This window comes from Cydia strobilella, chromosome Z, assembly GCF_947568885.1.
Source record: "Cydia strobilella chromosome Z, ilCydStro3.1, whole genome shotgun sequence".
Taxonomy (NCBI): domain Eukaryota; kingdom Metazoa; phylum Arthropoda; class Insecta; order Lepidoptera; family Tortricidae; genus Cydia; species Cydia strobilella.
The window spans coordinates 46,081,172-46,100,879 of record NC_086068.1 but is presented as its reverse complement, the minus strand read 5'-3'; the positions used below and the strand labels follow the sequence as shown (position 1 = coordinate 46,100,879).

The following is a 19,708-nucleotide window of genomic DNA, read 5'->3' as shown; positions in this document are numbered from 1 at the left end:
TCTACACCTGTCAATTTTATTGGTGTTCATTGGGAAGTGTTTACTTGATTTTTGTGCTGTGATCAGTAGTCATTAGTGTCATTATTACATTTCATGTTGCTAAGATTTAATAAGACAGTTACATAATGTACATAATAAACATGAATAGTATTGTTTAATGGCAGGGTCAGAGTGTTGCATAAGTCACTGCATCTGCTTGACATTTCAATCGACCCCGAATCCGAATAGAAACTGTGTCACGCATTTGCCGGCATCAGCGCGCGTACCGGCCGGCGCGGCGCGCGGCGCGGGCGCGCTGTTGCCGCGGTTCATTGTGCAATTCCGTTAGCTACACTCCACGTGCGAAGGAGCCGGCGCGCCTCAATGTCGCCCGTGGGCGGCCGCCGCCCGCTTAAAATAGCGAGCCCACCCGAACCCAACCGTGCTTCAGCCGAACATATCCGACCGGCCCGATCTCGGTTCCACCCGTTGCCTTTCATATTTTGCTTCCGCTCCCACAAACAGCTGAGTATCAAAACAAAGAAGCGAGACGGGCTGTCGCCGCTCCCGCTCGCCGGCCGGCCGGTGTGCACGCCGGTCGCTCCGCGCGCCAGTTCTCGTTGGAGCCGTGATAGTAGAGGTTGTCTGCACGTATTTGCGTACGAAGTTTACTAGCGCGAAAGGATATTCCTTTGTCCTTATCTTCGAGGACTTGCCCTCGTATTATGTTTCCGCGCGAGAGCCGCAATCAACACCGGCCTTCTGACGAGCCGGATCGCGTGCACCGTGCCACATTCAGTCGAAATTCTATTCGTTTTGAGAAAAATAGTGTCTGCTACCGCTGCAATCGTACCCGTCGAGCGATTTAAATTTCTCATCAAAGTGAGACTGTGAGAGTAGGACCGCAGACACCGGACACTAGAGTGAGCGTGGACTGTGAGCATCATGTCGACGGGAAAGCGGCTCGCGAAGCGGTCCATTATCGGGACGCGCGTGGCGGCGCTGGACGAAGAGGGAATATACTGCTCGGGTATGATCCAGGCGGTGAAGACGCCGGCGCCGTTCCCGGAAAATATCAACAGCAACTGCATCAACCTGACGCCTAACACCCGCTACACGGTGCGCTTCGACGGCGGCCGCGGCAGCCGCGAGTACCGCGACACCGAGCTGATCGGGCCCGGCTTCCGCGGGCTGGCAGGCGTTCGCCTCCGCGCCGGCCAGCGCGTCTTCCTCACCTACAACGGGCGCGAGGTGCGCGCCGACGTGCTCGCGCACGATCACGCCACGGACGAGCTGCGCGTCCAGGTCCACGCGCCCGGACAGGAGGTAAGGGACCCTAGCTGCTACTATTAGAACCCGCTTATACCTACCTACCTGTCCCTTGTTGTGGCACGCGCATTGATAGTATACTTTACTCTGGTGGTCTTCCACAAATTTAATTCCAGGTCATTAATGATAAAATTACACACACTACTGAAACTAACGACCTAAAAAATTTGTAAATACTAAATACCCTTTAATTTCTAAATTGAAACTTGATTCACCGATCAGTTTATAATAAAAATAAAAAAATAGGCCAAGTGCGAGTCGGACTCGCGCACCGAGGGTTCCGTACTTTTTAGTATTTGTTGTTAAAGCGGCAACAGAAATACATCATCTGTGAAAATTTCAACTGTCTAGCTATCACGGTTCATGAGATACAGCCTGGTGACAGACAGACAGACGGACAGCGGAGTCTTAGTAATAGGGTCCCGTTTTTACCCTTTGGGTACGGAACCCTAAAAAAATACTAAATAACAAGTTTAATTTAAGTATTATTTTGTTATTGTCATTTCTTTACTCCTATGTATGGTAGGGAGGGAGATGCTTTAGTTACAATTGTTAGAAACAAAGGTGATGGCAGTTTACACTAATGGCCTAACATACCTAGGAAGTTGTTTTAGGGTTCCGTAGCTAAATGGCAAAAAACGGAACTCTTATGGATTCGTCATGTATGTCTGTCCGTCCGTCCGCCACATGACATACAGCCACTTTTTTCCGAAACTATAAGAACTATACTGTTGAAACTTGGTAAGTAGATGTATTCTGTGAACCGCATTACGATTTTTACTCAAAAATAGAAAAAAAAAACAAAAAAATTTGGGGGCTCCCCATACTTAGAACTGAAACTCAAAAAAATATTTTCATCAAATTACGTGTGGGGTATCTATGGATAGGTCTTCAAAAATGATATTGAGGTTTCTAATATATTTTTTTTCTAAACTCAATAGTTTGCGCGAGAGACACTTCCAAAGTGGTAAAATGTGTCCCCCCCCTCTAACTTCTAAAATAAGAGAATGATAAAACTAAAAAAAATATATGATGTACATTACCATGCAAACTTCCACCGAAAATTGGTTTGAACGAGATTTAGTAAGTAGTTTTTTTTAATACGTCATAAATCGTAAATCATAATTTACCTTTCACTCACGTTTCAGATAAAAATACATTGTTTAAATTGTGCAATGTATGGAACCCTCGGTGCGCGAGTCCGACTCGCACATGGCCGGTTTTTTTTACTTCTTGTCATCATATTTTGTTTATTGTCAATACAAAGTAAGTAAGTGGTTACAGATTAGGTAGGTACCTACGGTAGGTAGAAAAGGTAGGTAATCTACCTTTTCTATCACGAACATCTTCATTCGTATCGCCATGAAAGCTATTCCTATGTAATTAAATTTAATTGTCCATCCACAAGTAAGTAAGTACATACAGATAGGATACCTAGGGAATGTTTACGTTGCACTGCACTAAACTAAAACGGTGTCAAGCAAGCGGCCTGGCTTGGCGGAGGGCGGAGGGGGGAGCGGGGAGCGGACTCAGCGTCAGCGGACGTACGTTTGCTGCCACTCGAACAAATCAGGTGCGATCTCTTGGTGGTTTATTCCCTTTGTCATTGAAGAAAAGTAAATGCCACGCCACGCTATATAGTACGAGTAGAACGACCCTACTTTTATAGTAGGGTCATTGCGCTTGTTGTCGTCCACTTGACGAAATTTGAATATACAGTGGAATCCGAATTATGACTCCGCTTATACTGACCAACCGCTTACTATGACGTAATTACTGTGCGAAGCTTGGTTTTCATATGAAAATCTTTGTGACCAAATCGGATAAGATGACTTCGCTTAGTGACAAATCGCTTACCTATATCCTATTTTCATGAAATTATGTCCGTAGTGGGATGTCTGACGTCCGCGCGGGTTCGTACCTGGTGCAAAGGTTGTCCATCGCCATTCAACGTGGTAACGCGGCTAGAAGAGAATGATGGGTACCTTTGCGCCGCGCCGCGCCGGGGACAACTCGCCCGCGAGTTTTAAACTAGTCTTAAGTTACAAATGTATTGTTTTTTTTTGTACTGACATGCTCAAAAAATTAGTTTAAGCAATGAAGAAACGTCCGATGGTAAGTGGTAACATTAGCCCATGGAGGCCTGTTACGTCAGCAACAGTGATATCGACAATTGTCGCACCACTCGCACCTGTCACCGTGATGAAATAGGGGCCTGGTGTGGTGTCACAGATAGCTCTGTGTATGTAGTCTTAATAATATTATTTATTATCAGAGAATAGGTATCTATCTAGTGCCTGCATAAATAAAAAACATTCGTAGCTTGAACAAACCTTGAATTGAACATTGTTCAATTGACAAATTCAATAGTAAATGTAAGCTGGTAATTTCTTACGATTTTCCTATCGAGGCCCACTAGGCCCAGTCAGGTTCTATTTTATTGATCGATTGCACCCACTACTGCCACAATTTTTTGACAACAGATACAGAAGAGAACCAAATAAATTTAAATTCGATCTAGCTTAGGTCAAATACCTAACGCATCTTAAACGTTAATGTTAATAGGTAATGAGTTTATCTTTTTTTACATGGACGTCGTTCGCAAGGTGATATTTAATTTAAATAACATTCCAAAACTAGGGTAATTGCGCCAATTATAGGAGATGCCAACTTTGAAATGCAAAAAAAAAATATTTAAGTAGTCTTACTTAAATGTGTTATATTTGTTTGTATTGCTCATATTGTCTATTTTAGGTTAATATTATTTGACCTTAAATAATAGTTACGGTTTATTTTATAAAAAATATAATTTGCAAAAGTAGTGTTATTTTAGTTTCCGTCCACCTATGAGTTAGTTTTCGTCCACGTATGAGCTAGTTTCCGACCACTGCATTATTGAGTTAAAAATCAATTATATATTTCATTTTTAGTTCTTATGTTATATATAAATCGTTTTTAGTTGGTTTTATAGCTTCTGCCCGCGACTTCGACCGCGTATAATGACTATTTTCGTGATAAACCTAACCTATGTCCTTCCTTGGGACTCGAGCTATTTTCATACCAAATTCAACAATCCTTAGCAGAAATCGGTCTAGAATCAATTGTACAAAATACCATTTTATTCACACACCGTTAACAAAGGAGTGGACGTACTAAATGCCTGCTTTAACAGGCGATACAGATCATATCGAGAAGAAAAACAAATGTATTTAGTAGATATATTTAAATAAAATCACCATTCTAAATATTCGCCTACCTATTTGGGTTTCCGTCCACCTGTGGTCGACAACTAAATACTTCATAAAATTAATGTGTCAGTTCTTGTCCACTAAATTTCTCTAAGATTTCTTTAAAAAACCTCTTAAAACTGATAATTTTTGGTTTTATTATACTTCTAAGTATAACTATACATACGTGCTAAAAATATTATATTACAGTTAATAAACTTACCATGAACATTTCCCGCCTTAACTTTTTTTTCTTGGTTTTATGACCTCTGAAAGGATGTGAAGCTGCAACTAATATAATTTATTTTTAATTCGCTACTTGCGAAATATAATTTTTATGTAAATAGATCTATTGTTTCGACATTAAGGATTGTAATAAGTCCAAAATTGTGCGGTAAGGTAGGTTTACATTCAAATTATACGCAATTCTTTGTGGCAACTCCGCCAAGTGGACGGAAACAGGCACTGGACGGTGAACTGACACAATTACCCTATATAGCGGTATCTTAGCGTCTTCCTAACGTGTTCGTTTGACATTTACCTGGTCTGCAATGGTGAACGAGTCGCTAATCGTAGATATAAAGCGGTATCTTAGCGTCTAACTAGCGTGTTCGTTTGACATTTACCTGGTCTGCAATGGTGAACGAGTCGCTAATCGTAGATATATAGCGGTATCTTAGCGTCTACCTAGCGTGTTCGTTTGACATTTACCTGGTCTGCAATGGTGAACGAGTCGCTAATCGTAGATATATAGCGGTATCTTAGCGTCTACCTAGCGTGTTCGTTTGACATTTACCTGGTCTGCAATGGTGAACGAGTCGCTAATCGTAGATATATGTATAGCGGTATCTTAGCGTCTACCTAGCGTTTTCGTTTGACATTTACCTGCGGGCTTGGCACGGTTGCATTTTTATCACCTATCACTATGCCTGTCACTTTCGCACTTACATACTTGTTAGAACGTGACAGGCATGGTGACAGGCGATAAAAATGCTACCGTGCTAAGCCCACTGGTCTGCAGTGGTGAACGAGTCGCTAATCGTAGATATATAGCGGTATCTTAGCGTCAACCTAGCGTGTTCGTTTGTCATTTACCTGGTCTGCAATGTTGAACGAGTCCCTAATCGTAGATATATAGCGGTATCTTAGCGTCTACCTAGCGTGTTCGTTTGACATTTACCTGGTCTGCAATGGTGAACGAGTCGCTAATCGTAGATATATGTATAGCGGTATCTTAGCGTCTACCTAGCGTGTTCGTTTGACATGTACCTGGTCTGCAATGGTGAACGAGTCGCTAATTGCGCTATGTTGGTTTTGCGGACCTTCTGTGATTGGTTTTTAGGGTTCCGTACCCAAAGGGTAAACACGGGACCCTATTACTAAGACCGCTGTCCACCAGGCCGTATCTCATCAACCGTGATAGCTAGACAGTTGAAATTTTCACAGATGATGTATTTCTGTTGCCGCTATAACAGCAGATACTAAAAACAGAATAAAATAAATATTTAAGTGGGGCTCCCATACAACAAACGTGATTTTTTTGTCGTTTTTTGCGTAATGGTACGGAACCCTTCTTGACTTGCACTTGGCCGGTTTAATTGTGGCTCCATGTTCATGGCCCGCGCCCCGCGCCGCCATTCGTATATGAGTCCGAGTCTCGGAGTAATTCGGTCGGCCCGTTATTTCTAAGCACTATGCGGAAGATTGTGCGTATTATGCAATGTCACCTTCTAAGGCTTCAGCGTTCATCGATAACATGTGTTTCTCGCGTTTCGTCTTCCAAAATTTTCCATCTGTTTGTGCGGTCTGTCCACTCATTAATACGCGTTGGTCAATGTTTTCAGCTTTCATGCACATTAAAATAAAAGCAAATCAAAGTAAATACTTATTCGGTACAAAGCGGAATATAGGATAATGATAAGATTAAACAAACTTACCTGAAGTGAAGTCGCAGGGCGGACACGCTATACATCAAAAATCACTTGCGTTTCCATATGTGAACGGCACGTCTGTACACGCGGCATGCGTCATAGTGTGAGTAACCTGCTTAAAAATAGTACTGAGCGGCCGGCAAACGCCCGTCAATCTGCTGTCGCGGGGCGAGGTAAGTAGAGTCGGGGCGGGGCAGTGCGTGGCCGTTCTGTATGATAATACTATTACTTATTTTGTGGTGAAGTTCAATCTTGATTATATGAAGTATATAGTCCCAGATAATTACTATGAAGAAGCTCGTCTTTTCGTTGTCCATCGCGATTTTCAGAGCCACTAAAAAGAAAAAACCGGCCAAGTGCTGTCCATCCAACCGCACGAAGGGTTCCGTACCATTACGCAAAAAACGGCAGAAAATAACGTTTGTTGTATGGGAGCCCCACAAATATATATTTTATTCTGTTTTTAGTATTTGTTGTTATAGCGGCAACAGAAAATTTGAAAATTTCAACTGTCTAGCTATTACGGTTAATGAGATACAGCTTGGTGACAGACAGACAGACGGACAGTGGAGTCTTAGTAATAGGGTCCCGTTTTTACCCCTTGGGTACGGAACCCTAAAAAAACAACTGGCTGCATTGCCGCCAACTGTCACTTCGTTTAAAGTATTCATACAGTAAACGGGACGTAACCCATGGTTGCCTGAGGAGGATGGGAGTCCCCTTATCTTGGACTAAATCTATATATATAAACGTAAAACTCCTGACTGACTGACTCACTTAAATCAACGCCCAGCCCAAACCGTTGGACCTAGAGAGCTGAATTTTTCACAATAGGTAGTTTTTATAACGTTAGTATCTACTAAGAAGGGGTTTTTCAAAATTCATCCTCTAAGGGGATGAAATGAGGGTCCAAAGTTTGTATGTGGTTCAAGTTTTATTTTAAGCTAGCAATTTAAAACTTCGTTAAAAGATATATTATTAAAATACAAGAAAACTAATTTCAGCATTTTTGAAAATTCATCCCCTAAGGTGGTAAAAAGGGGGTTAAAAGTTTGTATGGAGATCAAACATTTTATTGAGTGCGGGACTGGAATCTTTGTATAAAGGTATATTATTAGCATAGAAGAAAAATAATTTCAGCGATTTAAAAAATTCACCTCTAGGGGTTGGAAAGGGTTTGAAAGTTTGTATAAGGTGCAAAATTTTTTTTTAAGCTAGGAATTAGAAACTTCGTAAAGAGGTATATCATTAAAAGAGTAGAAAACTGATTTTAGTGTTTTTGAAAATTCATCCCCCAAGGTGATGAAAAGGGGGCTGAAAGTTTGTATGGAGATCAAACATTTCTTTGAATGCGGGACTTGAATCTTTGTATAAAGGCATATTATTAGAATACAAAAAAGTATTTCAGCATTTTTAAAAATTCATCCCGTAAAGTGGTTAAAATAGGGGTAGAAAATTGGTAGGGGTCCTAATAATATTTTAAGCTAGGTAGCTTCGTAGAAAGGTATTTAATTAAAAGAGAAGAAAACTTATTTCAGAGTTCGAAAGAGGTTGAAAGTTTGTATGGAGATCAAACCAATTTTGAGTACAGGACTTCAGTCTTTGTATGAAGGCATATTATTAGAATACAAGAAAAGTAATTTAAGCTTTTTTAAATATTCATCCCCTAAAAGGGTTAAAAAGGGGTTGAAAGTTTGAATCCATTACAAATGCTTATTGAAACTTCTTAGAAAGGCATTGTATAATATTACAAAGAAGTTATTTCAACGTTCTTAATAATTCTACCCTTATATTTAAATAAGTAGTACAAGTTTTCGTTTTAGCTAGGAACATGAAACTTGGTAAAAGGGCATTATATTAAAATAGACGAAAACTGATTTGAAAAGTGTTTGAAAAGTTTGTATTAATAAAGTTTGCATCGCCAGCGAACATTTTTTTTAAATAGTGGACTTGAAAATCTAAGATTATATCGAGAACAATTTTTTTCAGTTAGGGGCTTGAAACTTCGTAGTTTGTGAAAGACAAATTTCATGCGCTGTATAATTATTAACAAATGATTAACCATCCCTACTGATATCTTTTGCTGCATAATGTTCTATGCTCATTTAAAATATATAACCACCAACATACAAATCCACGCGTACGAAGTCGCGTACTTCATATACTTAATCTAGATTGAACTTCACTTCAGGTAAGTGACAATTTTTTAAAGTTTCAACCCTATAGTGTGGGATGTCGTTGGATAGGTCTTTCAAATAAATAGGGGTCTTTAATTAAACAATTTTTTTTCATAGTAAATCATTTCGGAAATAATCATTAGAAAAAAATAGTACATTTCGATGCTAGTGCCGAAAGTATGTCATTACTTCACGAGTACCGAGACATCTTGCAAGACTCGGGACGAGTGAAGAATGACATATCCGCACGTGTATCGAACGACGTTTTTTAATACAGTTGCGAAAAAATAAGAAATGCAACAAGTATTAAGGAATGGAATTCGAAACTTTTTATATTATTAATTCTGTGACATCATTAACATTGACATTATGAAGAGGTGTTTTTCTAGCTTTTATTCGACTAGAATAGATTTTGTTATTATTATTGAACCCACATCAATGAAAGTTTTTTTTTTCAAATGCATGTTCTATAAGACAGAAACAATTGTAAATATTAAAACATTGTACTATTATTGCCTAAATATTACCTAAATTTACGATTATTTGTGTATCGTATATTTATAAAAACAATATCATATGTTGCCTTTGGAAACTTAAAACATTCTTGCAGTAAGAAAATACGCCTCTTCTTTGACAGGCGTTCCGTTCCATTCAGACAACTTATTAAGAACTGTTTTTCAACATTAAAAAATAAACGTGTTATAATACTTATAATGATGAAGAGGTAAGTAATTAAATATGAAATATGCATATTTTTCGTATTCTTACATTAACAGTAGGTTTTTATATTAAATATATTAATAACGGGTCACTCACGTGTTTTAAGTCGAAAACGCTCGACATGTTTTAGGTTGAGTAGGTTTTTATGTTGATTACGACGTTTAAAGGAAACTAATATAAACACTCATCAATAAGTAGTCATGAATTGGAACAAGTATAAATTAAAAAGTAAAAAGCACTAGTTCGCGAAAACCAACTTTCCGCACGCTAAACAGGCACGAAAAGTAGCACTTATTGAGCAACTGTATTAAAAAAAGGTTTTTCCTTCTAAATTTTGAACCATCGGTTCAAAAAATATGAAAACAATCACAAAAAAATAGTGCTTAATAAACACATTCGATAAAAGTTAAAACTATCGTAATCGGTTAAGCCGTTTTTATCGCTAAAAGTATTTCCTTCTTATTTTATTTAAGAGCCTGGCAACCCTTATTTGTGACCGGATTTTCGCAGGCAACCCTATACCACTGTATTCGCAATAGAATTACCATCATTTTGATATATAATTCAAGCGTCAGACAGATGAGTGCAATTATCCATATAAACTCACCTGTTTAAACACGACAACCGCATAATAGTGACCGGAAAAACACGGAAAAAGATTGATTCATGATGGACAAGTTGCATACTTTCCATTGGGACTTATTTCGTTCGTCAGACAAGTCGGTGAAATTTGTTTTTTTTTATAAAATTTGTTTAAAGTAAGGGTCTCAAAAAACATTTTTTGATAAAGTTAATATTTTCGGAACTAATCGCTCCGAAAGAAAAAAAAATGTCCATCTTATATCTTATATTCATGTATTTTTCTTAAAATAATATAATAAATATTATTAGAGCAACCTATTTAATACGTGTAGGTAAAAATTTGATTGAAATATGTATAAGCTTTTTATTTAGTTCTACTTCTGATTTATAAATAAATAGGTACTTAGCAATAAACGGTTACGCAGAAAATACTCGGTATTGTTGACGTCATGAAGTACCTCTAGTAATGTGACGTGGTATTTCCCCTGATAGTGGGCGTTTATCGCTGCAGTAGCCGTGCGCTGCGTAATAAAACTAAAATCCAACAAACAACTAGATATCTTTTTCTCGCGTAAGCATCATAACAACGCCACTTCCCATTGTTAAGCTCCAACAAATATCTATTAGGTATGACGTCGTTCCATTGCAAATAAACAGGCCCGTCTCAAATGCGTAGTAGTTGCGTAAATAACATACAAAGTGATCGTCGTCGGCATGCGAGAGTTATTCTCGTGTTTTTCATTTCGAATTACTATCAAAAGTTCGAGCCTAAGCTTTTATTCATTGGGGTTAAGAGTGTACGGCAAGAAATAAGGTCACCGGCGGGCCCGGAACCGAGCAACGGTATTGGTTACAAAATCTCGGCAAGAATTATTTTCACGTGCGCGCAGCGACGGCATCGTACCGTTATCCGCGGTAGCGACGCCGGCTCACAACATCAGCTAGTAATGGCGGCTTGTTCTCTGATACTCGTAAGTGGCGCACCGTCATCTCATCTACCTACGTGATTTTCCTCTCGGTTACTAGTTTATTTTTATTCTAGAACTTGCTACGCCTAAACAATACGAGAATGATTAATATAAAGCATTACATTTCTTCATTAATAAGAGCAACTATGAAGCCATTGTAAAGTTAATGGCCAGTGACGCGGCAATCGCGTCGTCGACCGCGGAACGTGAAAGTGCCGTTCACACCTGCTATGTGCATTTTCAAGCCCGCTTACGAGTGATTGAAGTAATTTAACACGTCAATAGCGCAAGTGAAAACAAAATGACTAACTTGTCGCTCGAGCTCACAGCCATCTTATACCTTTAAAGGAGCAATTCTTGTATATATATATTTATATATATTTCGGGGACCTCGTAAACGGCTCTAACGATTTCTATGAAATTTGCTATATGGGGGTTTTCGGGGGCGAAAAATCGATCTAGCTAGGTCTTATCTCTGGGAAAACGCGCATTTTTGAGTTTTTATGTTTTCCGAGCAAAGCTCAGTCTTACAGATATTAATGTTTAGTTTACCAATCTACCTTACAGGTTTTAGTTACATAACGAGAATAATTGTCGTTTTTTCGTCATTGTTTGTTTTTGCTTTTGCAGCGTTTCTGCAGAGATCCAGTAGTTATTTAGTACTCAACAGTAGTTAGTAGCGGCGTTTGCAATGTTTCCAACTCGCATCGATACGATACAAACAACGATAAAATCAACGGCTCCCACCTACGCCAACTACCGTGTGCCTTCACTAGGTATTACTGCTGCGTACAATCGCCGTCTGTAATCGGCCTAAGCCTCTGGCGGTAATTAAATGAAAAAAACTCTTGCGTCGACATGAACAGAGAACACGGCCGGCGCAGACAATCGCACTACTCGACAACATTGTACCTATAGTATTGCATTACTTACTTACTTCGCCGGCGAAAGCAGTTCTGATTCATAAGCGAAATCATTAAGCATTTTTACATTTTCTGCCCTCTTAATATTTTGTGCCTGACAGTTAATAACGCACTAGTACACGTTGTATAGCGGGTGAATTTTAGAAAATGTACATATTACACAATTTGTACATTTTCTAATCGGCGATCAGTTGAAAAGGAGGCTGGCTCTACTGGAAAGAGCTGAAAATAGCCGCTCAAGATCGCGACAAATGGAGAATTCTTCTGCGAGCCCTATATCCCTTATGAGGGCTATCAGGATTGCATCATCATCACATATTGTGTAATATGAAATTGATAGAGGTAACTTGTAAACATACCTATAGATCTTTTAATCCCGTGTTCAAATCATAAATAATTTATTGGTTCACCATGCACAGAATCCTTTAAAACATTTGTTATCATTACACTGAAGTTTAAACATTTTATAGTTCTAGTTATGCAGTAAATGTAACGGTGATTGCGATAGATACGTGATTTTTGCTGTAATGAATGCGTAAACGGAACCGGTGAATAGTAATCGGTCGTTAAAGAAACCATGGGAAGAGAAAACAGCAACGCCCCTGTCGGCGCGCGCGCACCGGCTCGCTCTTTTACACACCCCACACTTCACTGTCCGTGTAGCTAAACTCTTTCTTTACAATCCCAGATAACTGACATAATTGTCCGGCCTAAGCAAAGCAGTGTCTTCTCCTCATAATATTCCGGTTTTATATGTAATAACAAACTATTGTTTATTTTGAAAGAGTACTATCCAATGACCTTCTTATATCCTCCTAAAATAAAAACATCGTAAAATGATGTCGACACTGAAAGAAGAACTAGACACGTTTTACTTATTCGATAAATGTAAATAAAAGAGACATCTGGCTCCCGATAGCTGGGCTCTATATACATATCCGCTGGTAGTGTTACGGGTACGGGATACAGAGCTCCTCAATTCATCTGCCTCCCGATAGCTGGGCTCTATATACATATCCGCTGGTAGTGTTACGGGTACGGGATACAGAGCTCCTAAATTCATCTGCCTCCCGATAGCTGGGCTCTATATACATATCCGCTGGTAGTGTTACGGGATACAGAGCTCCTCAATTCATCTGCCTCCCGATAGCTGGGCTCTATATACATATCCGCTGGTATTGTTACGGGATACAGAGCTCCTCAATTCTTCGTTCCTAATAAAAAACATACTACCGAATTGAGAATTACCAATATTAGGTCTGACGTGAGATATTTATGGATGTTAATGAAAGCCTTGTATTTTTTTGTATCGTATTTAAACTAACTGCTAATCTGCGACTGAGTTGCATGTCGGACTACGCCGGACCGGATATATAGGTAGATGAGATAGTAGTTGTTGATTTGTAGCTGCTTATACTAGCTCGAAAAAATTATATTCATAAAGAAAAAAATGGGCTAGAATTGCTAGATAATTAAAGTAGATACTCGTACCTACTTATTAGGCAAACCTCAGCTACGTAACGGGCCGACTGCTACCTACAACTACATGCTACGAGTACCAGTCTTAACCCCCTTCACCGCTTTATACGAGGCATATGCCTAATGCCTAATAAGTCATGTGACGAGAAAGGTATTAAGAATTAATGTGGAGGGAGGTACGAGGAGAGGAAAACCGAGGAAAAGGTGGATGGACTGTGTGAGAGATGATATGAAATGAACGCAAGTGAATGATGAGATGACGGATGACAGAGAGGTATGGAAGAAAAAGACATGCTGCGCCGTCCCCAAGTGAATGGGACAACGGCAAGCGAATGATGATGATGATGCCTAATACATACCTACTATTTTCTACCTTTAAAGATGTAGTGATTACGATTAGTAAGTCGGGTAGTGTAACACACTTATCTTCTAAGGAAAACGTAACCATCATCGTAGTACAATATTATCTGTCTTCCTTATAACGTCGTATTCGATTAATGCAATGACACATTCGTCACCAAAAACAGTGAGATGATTGACCATTTAATGATGCCAAAGAACCGTTGCGAATTTATAAAACACGAATTAGTTGCCGCACGGGCGCTGTTTGAGGCCACGACCAGTACGACCATGTCTGCGTCACATAGGTACACTTGCTTACCGTGTTGTTTCGGTGTAATCCCGCTTGTTTTATACATTAGGTACACGAGCGGCCCGGCCCGGCCGTCCGCCTCATTACTAACCGAATCCGAATGACTTGATGGGCCTTGGAACATGATTTATTTTCGTCCAGGTTATTGTTGAAGCCCTCCCACAAAACATCGGCGAAGGCGAGGTCGACCCTTTGTGGGTTACCTCATTGCACTCGCCTTGAAATAGTTACATGTTTTATCTCTATTTTCTATGTTGCCTATATAAAATCTAGCTATATCTATTTACTTATGGGGTCCAAATGTTATTAGATCTATATTAAGAACCGATTTTTATTTTGTTTATAAAACCGGATAGTTATATGGCTTGAAGCGTTAATAGTCATGCGTGTCGGCGACATGGCTCACTCAGCAGCGTAAAATAACTTGTTTTCAGGTTTGGTTTAACATTTACCAATCGTTACTACACACAACCGTTACTGCGTAGGTATAAATTACCAACTCATACGAAGCGTGTGAGATCAGGATCAGGAATAGTTATCTTCGGGCCTTGAAATAATAGTAAGCATCAGTGTTTCTGATTGAATGAGAACCGCAATGCATGTTTGTAAACATCGGAGCTGAGGAAGATCAAGTCATAATCCGAAGAGGATCACGAACGCGGGGCGCGACACGGCCGTGCTGACGCGCTGACACGCTAACCCACTGACCCAAAAACGCTGATACTGATATTGAACCAGCGAGGCACACCGCCTCTACTCGCCTACCGGCCTCCACTTAGCGAACATATTAAAACACCTAAAATAAACTCAATATCAATGCCAACTTTTTTTTACAAATTGAGAATTCAGCTTCATATTTGTTTTCATCCTATTCTCTGCACGACATTGTCGTTGCTTACGTCTGAATCAAAACTTTTAAATATTTAAATCACACTTCTACGCAAGTACGTAGTGAAGCCAAATTCTACCGTATGTCCGTCGCGTCGGTTCGGCCCTTGGAAGACTTTATAAATAATGGATGCTGATTAAATTGTAGAAATAGAAAAAAATGGTGTTTTTATCGAGTTGACGTTATTTGTACAGTCAGCTGTAGGCCGAGCACATGATTGACGCGACAGTATCTTGCCGCGAGATAGACTACTCGTCTTTTACTAACTGTATAAATTAAAGGGGGACGGGTAGTCTATGTCGTGGCGAGATACTCTCGCGCCAATCATGTGCTAGCCCGGCTGCAGAGAAAAGGTACCCCCCCCCCCCTGCATAGAAGTTTGTATGCAAAGGTGCTAAGGGAATTGTGTATTGCTGACTGTACCTATTCAGTGCATCGTATCGAACACATGTTGGTAATGTACTAATTGGTTTTATAAATTTTGTGAAATTTGATATTATAATAATAACAAAAGCAAATCTTTTTTGTTTGTGTTTACATAATGGTAAAGGGGTTTTTAAACTACGTATTTAGTTAAATCAATTATAACACAATAGAAAAAATGATACCATAATAACAATTAATGATGCAATGAATATTACTTTTACGAATACGAATATATCAGTTTCAGAATTTTACGAATACCAATACGGGCAATACGAATAGTAGTTATGTTTAAAGTACAAACTTAATCTAGTACTTGGCTTCATACACCGACACGGGTACTAACTGCAAATATAACTTTGACAAGAAGTTTACTACATTTCGGAATGTATCGTTTAAATAAGACATTCCCTCTTTCCTAATTTCATGATTTTTTTAAAGTAGGGAAAAACCGGAATGAAACCGCTAGCTTTCCAAAATGTTGTCTGATAATAGTATATAATTTTTCACCACATCACCTTGGAAAGGTTTTCTTTAATCTGTGAAATCAGTGCGCAAAAGACCATTTTACCATCTACAGTGGCACAGTAATTCCACACACATATTGAGATATATTTCTATGCTAGTTGGTAGTTAGGAATTTTGCGTGCTGGTTTTTGCATATTATTATATGCAAAAACCATTTCGATGATAGTGCGGAAAGTATGTCGTTACTTCTCGAGTACCGAGATATCTTGCCACGACCCGTAGGCGAGTGGCAAGACTCGGCACAAGTGAAGATTGACATTTCCGCACGTGTATCGAACGAAGTTTTTTTAATACAGTTGCGAAAAAATAAGAAAAACAACAAGTAAGGAATAAAAACAATATCGAATGTTGCCTTTGGATACTTAGGTTGCAGTAAGAAAAAACCGGCCAAGTGCGAGTCAGACTCGCGCACCGAGGGTTCCGTACTTTTAGTATTTGTTGTTATAGCGGCAACAGAAATACATCATCTGTGAAAATTTCAACTGTCTAGTTATCACGGTTCATGAGATACAGCATGTGACAGACAGACGGACAGCGGAGTCTTAGTAATAGGGTCCCGTTTTTACCCTTTGGGTACGGAACCCTAAAAACGCCTCTTCTTTGACAGGCGTTTCGCGGCAGCTATTCCTGCCTCTACCTTTCATAGCTATTCCGTTCCATTCAAACAACTAATTAAGAACGGTTTTTCAATCTTCAATATTAAAAAACAAACGTGTTATAATGATGAAGAGGTAAGTAATAAAATATGAAATACATATTTTTCGTATTCTTACATTAACAATAGGTTTTTATGTTGGTTGCGACGTTTAACGGAAACTAATATTAACACTCATCAATAAGTAGTCATGAATTGGAACAAGTATAAATTAAAAAAAAATTGGAAAAGTAAAAAACACTAGTTCGCGAATACCAACTTTCCGCACGCTAAACAGCTACGTAAAGTAGCACTTTTTGAGCAACTGTATTAAAAAATATACTTAATATTTCTTCTTCGTGATGAAGGGATTTAAACACTCAACTCTATTGGCTTTCCGTGTAAAACTTTATGAAACGTAATCAGTTTACTTAATAAGTACGTACGAAATTGGTACTGAACATTGAAAAAAAGTATACTTACCTACGAATGCCGTTTTAATTTTTAATATTCGGCGAAAACGAATATTCGTATTCGTTGCATCGCTAATAACAATAGTACATACTACGGTAGTACTACTACGTAAATAAATCCCACTTAATTTACAGTTACGAGTAAAGTAAAATCGGTCGTTTTAAAATGGTAAGACCGGCAACAGAGGTTGGCCCTCATCGCCCGAGGTGCTGATGCTGAGGCGCCCGGCGGCCGTGACTACTGAGAAATGCTAGGCTAATGTCAATGGAAAATTGTAGAGACGCGTCGCGGGCAGGTCAGACGCAATAGTTATTTGTGCAACAAGAGAGGAAAGTTGGTTTTTCTTGCGAGGGACTCAAAAACACGAGATGTAAAATAACTGCTCTCGTGTTGCACGCATAATTTTTCACCTCAGTAGTGAGAATATATTAAAGGTTAAAAAAAAGGTATGAAGTGGCAGTTCATGGCCTTCACTAAATTAAAAAGTTACTTTGTTTCACTCCCTGGAGTGAGGAAAGTGCGACTTTCCTCACTCCAGGGAGTGACGAAAGTAGGCTTGTTCGAGCTGCTGAGGTGAAAAAGGTTTTACCGGCGACCTGCATTCGTACTACTCGTAAACCTCATAGAATCCTCTATCCTTTATCAAGTGGCAAATTGGCAACTCTGGGCGCGGTAGGTCACAATCCGTTTTTGGGTCAGACTGGGTCATGACGCCTGCGTGTTACGTTGGCTTACTCGAATGTGCTTTTATATGCAATATTAGAGAGGCAAATACGTCTCAGCATCTCAAGGCGACACGCTCAACAGAGGATACCGCGACCATAATATCGAAGATCGGCTATCTGCGTCTCTATTACTCGAATAGTAAAGGAGCGATAGAGACAGACAGTTTCTATCACTCTTGCGTTATTCGAGCAACAGTCAACGATATTCTTATTTCGACGTTTGCGGTAGCTCTCCCCAGGCGCTCACTAAGCTCACTTTTCTAAGCGCAGAGCGAAAATGATACGATAATGGCATCACGTCACGCCGAGCGATATGTCGAAACGTTTAGCTTTAGCTAGCGTCCTTGCGCAGATTTCACGACGAATTACGTAAATCTGCAGATCAAATGCTATAGTTATAACTTTGTACAGATAAAAATATTGTATAGCGGAACTCTAAATAACGAATGCTAACATAACAAGCATCGCCGTGTTTTAATATACATGTATCCAAAACAAATTTTAGCTATGTACAGCCCGCAAAACTGTTAGGTGCTAAGCTAATGTACGACCTTCCACTCAATATCAGAAAAGCTCAAAGTAAATTCACGTTCAAGCGTATATATGCTGCGCAAGCATTTGTCTGAAAGATGTAAGTAATGTTTCACAGTAGGTACATGTATAAGTATATATGTAGATATGTATGTAAGTGTATCATACAAAGTATATGTTTAAGTTTATGATTTAAATATAATAGGTATACTATAATTAGTATTTAATTTGTAAATAGTGATATCGTTTAATTATTTTCAAATACAGTACAAACCCAGCACCAACAAACGTCTCTTTTTGGCCCAGTGGTTGACTGGTAGAAATTGCCTTAAGGCATTAAGTCCACCATCTGTACTTATTTTATGTGCAATAAAGTATAAATAAAAATAATAGTTTTGCTGACTGTACGTATATTGTAAATGGTAATACAAATATAATAAATTTGTAATACATGTGTATTATAGTATAGTATCCTGTTGTACATATATAACTCTACAGTACGAGTAATAAGTGCGATTAGCTTCTAGCTAACATCCCGGCCCGGCAGTCGGCACGACGCGACGTAGGCAGCCGATCTATTCTGACGAGCGAAAGGCACAGCGAGTGGGCGGCCGGCATTTTATCCATGACGTCATCACCACACTAGCTCGTACCTACGCAAAGTTGCCGGTGACGTAAACATCTCATTCCTGAAATTATTAAAAGTTCTGAATGCTTTTAGCGTAAAACGTAGTTTCTTATTTTGTCCAGTCCTCTTTTTTTGTGTAGTTTACATTTGGTAAGTAATAACGTAGGTGAATAAATTAAGGTATTTAAAAAAAATTGTTTGTAATAACGCCACCACCACAACAGAGCGTTCACCGAGACGTATATCTTATGTCAGTCTTGTGTTAAAACAATATAAAATGTATTAAATTTAAGTATTATTTTTATGAGACTGGGTTATTGCAAAGACGTCCGGGCACCTGCCATAACAATGTTTTCACTAGTTATCGATGCAGGCGGTGACTTAATTGCCGCCCACTAGATGGGCCCCTGAAACTGCCGTTGTAAAGACGACCAGGAGCAACACCGGTGTGAGAGGCTCAGAGGTGTCGAGAGGTGTGCGCGGCTTTCTACTCAGTGGCTGATAAGTTGATAACAGTGGAACTCGCATCTTATGCATCTTTCACTTTCACCCCTCACACCCCTGGAGCATATAGCTCTAACGACTCCTCTCTTAACGGCCAGTTAAGGCAAGCCAAAGCAGAGAGTCCTGCGGGTCCCCTTGGGGTTCCACTCCGACCGACAAAGACACGCCGGAGACGGAGACCCTGATCAACTCTGGAGCACTCGGGTCCGTGGGGTCGTTACTCCCCAACAGCTCGCCACAAGACTTTATTTCGGACATCTCAGATCCATAATTGATTAGTCAGGTATAATATTACTTATAACTATGTTAGTATTGACAAAACAATTTATATTTAAGTACATACATTATTTACATTAAAATGTATTCATAATAAGATTATAATGAATTTTAACATTAGCAATCATT

The 19,708-nt window shown here is 39.3% G+C and overlaps 1 protein-coding gene across 1 annotated transcript in view; it reads left to right on the top strand.

Moving 5' to 3' along the window:
- The first annotated feature begins 155 nt into the window (after window positions 1-155).
- The window catches only part of LOC134754879 (zinc finger protein 395), an 89,570-nt gene continuing 70,017 nt past the window's right edge, over window positions 156-19,708 (top strand). The window contains exon 1 of the mRNA XM_063691338.1: window positions 156-1,305. Within this exon, the coding sequence (XP_063547408.1) occupies window positions 925-1,305 (381 nt within the window). The 5' untranslated portion in view covers window positions 156-924. The remainder of the gene's footprint in view (window positions 1,306-19,708) is intronic.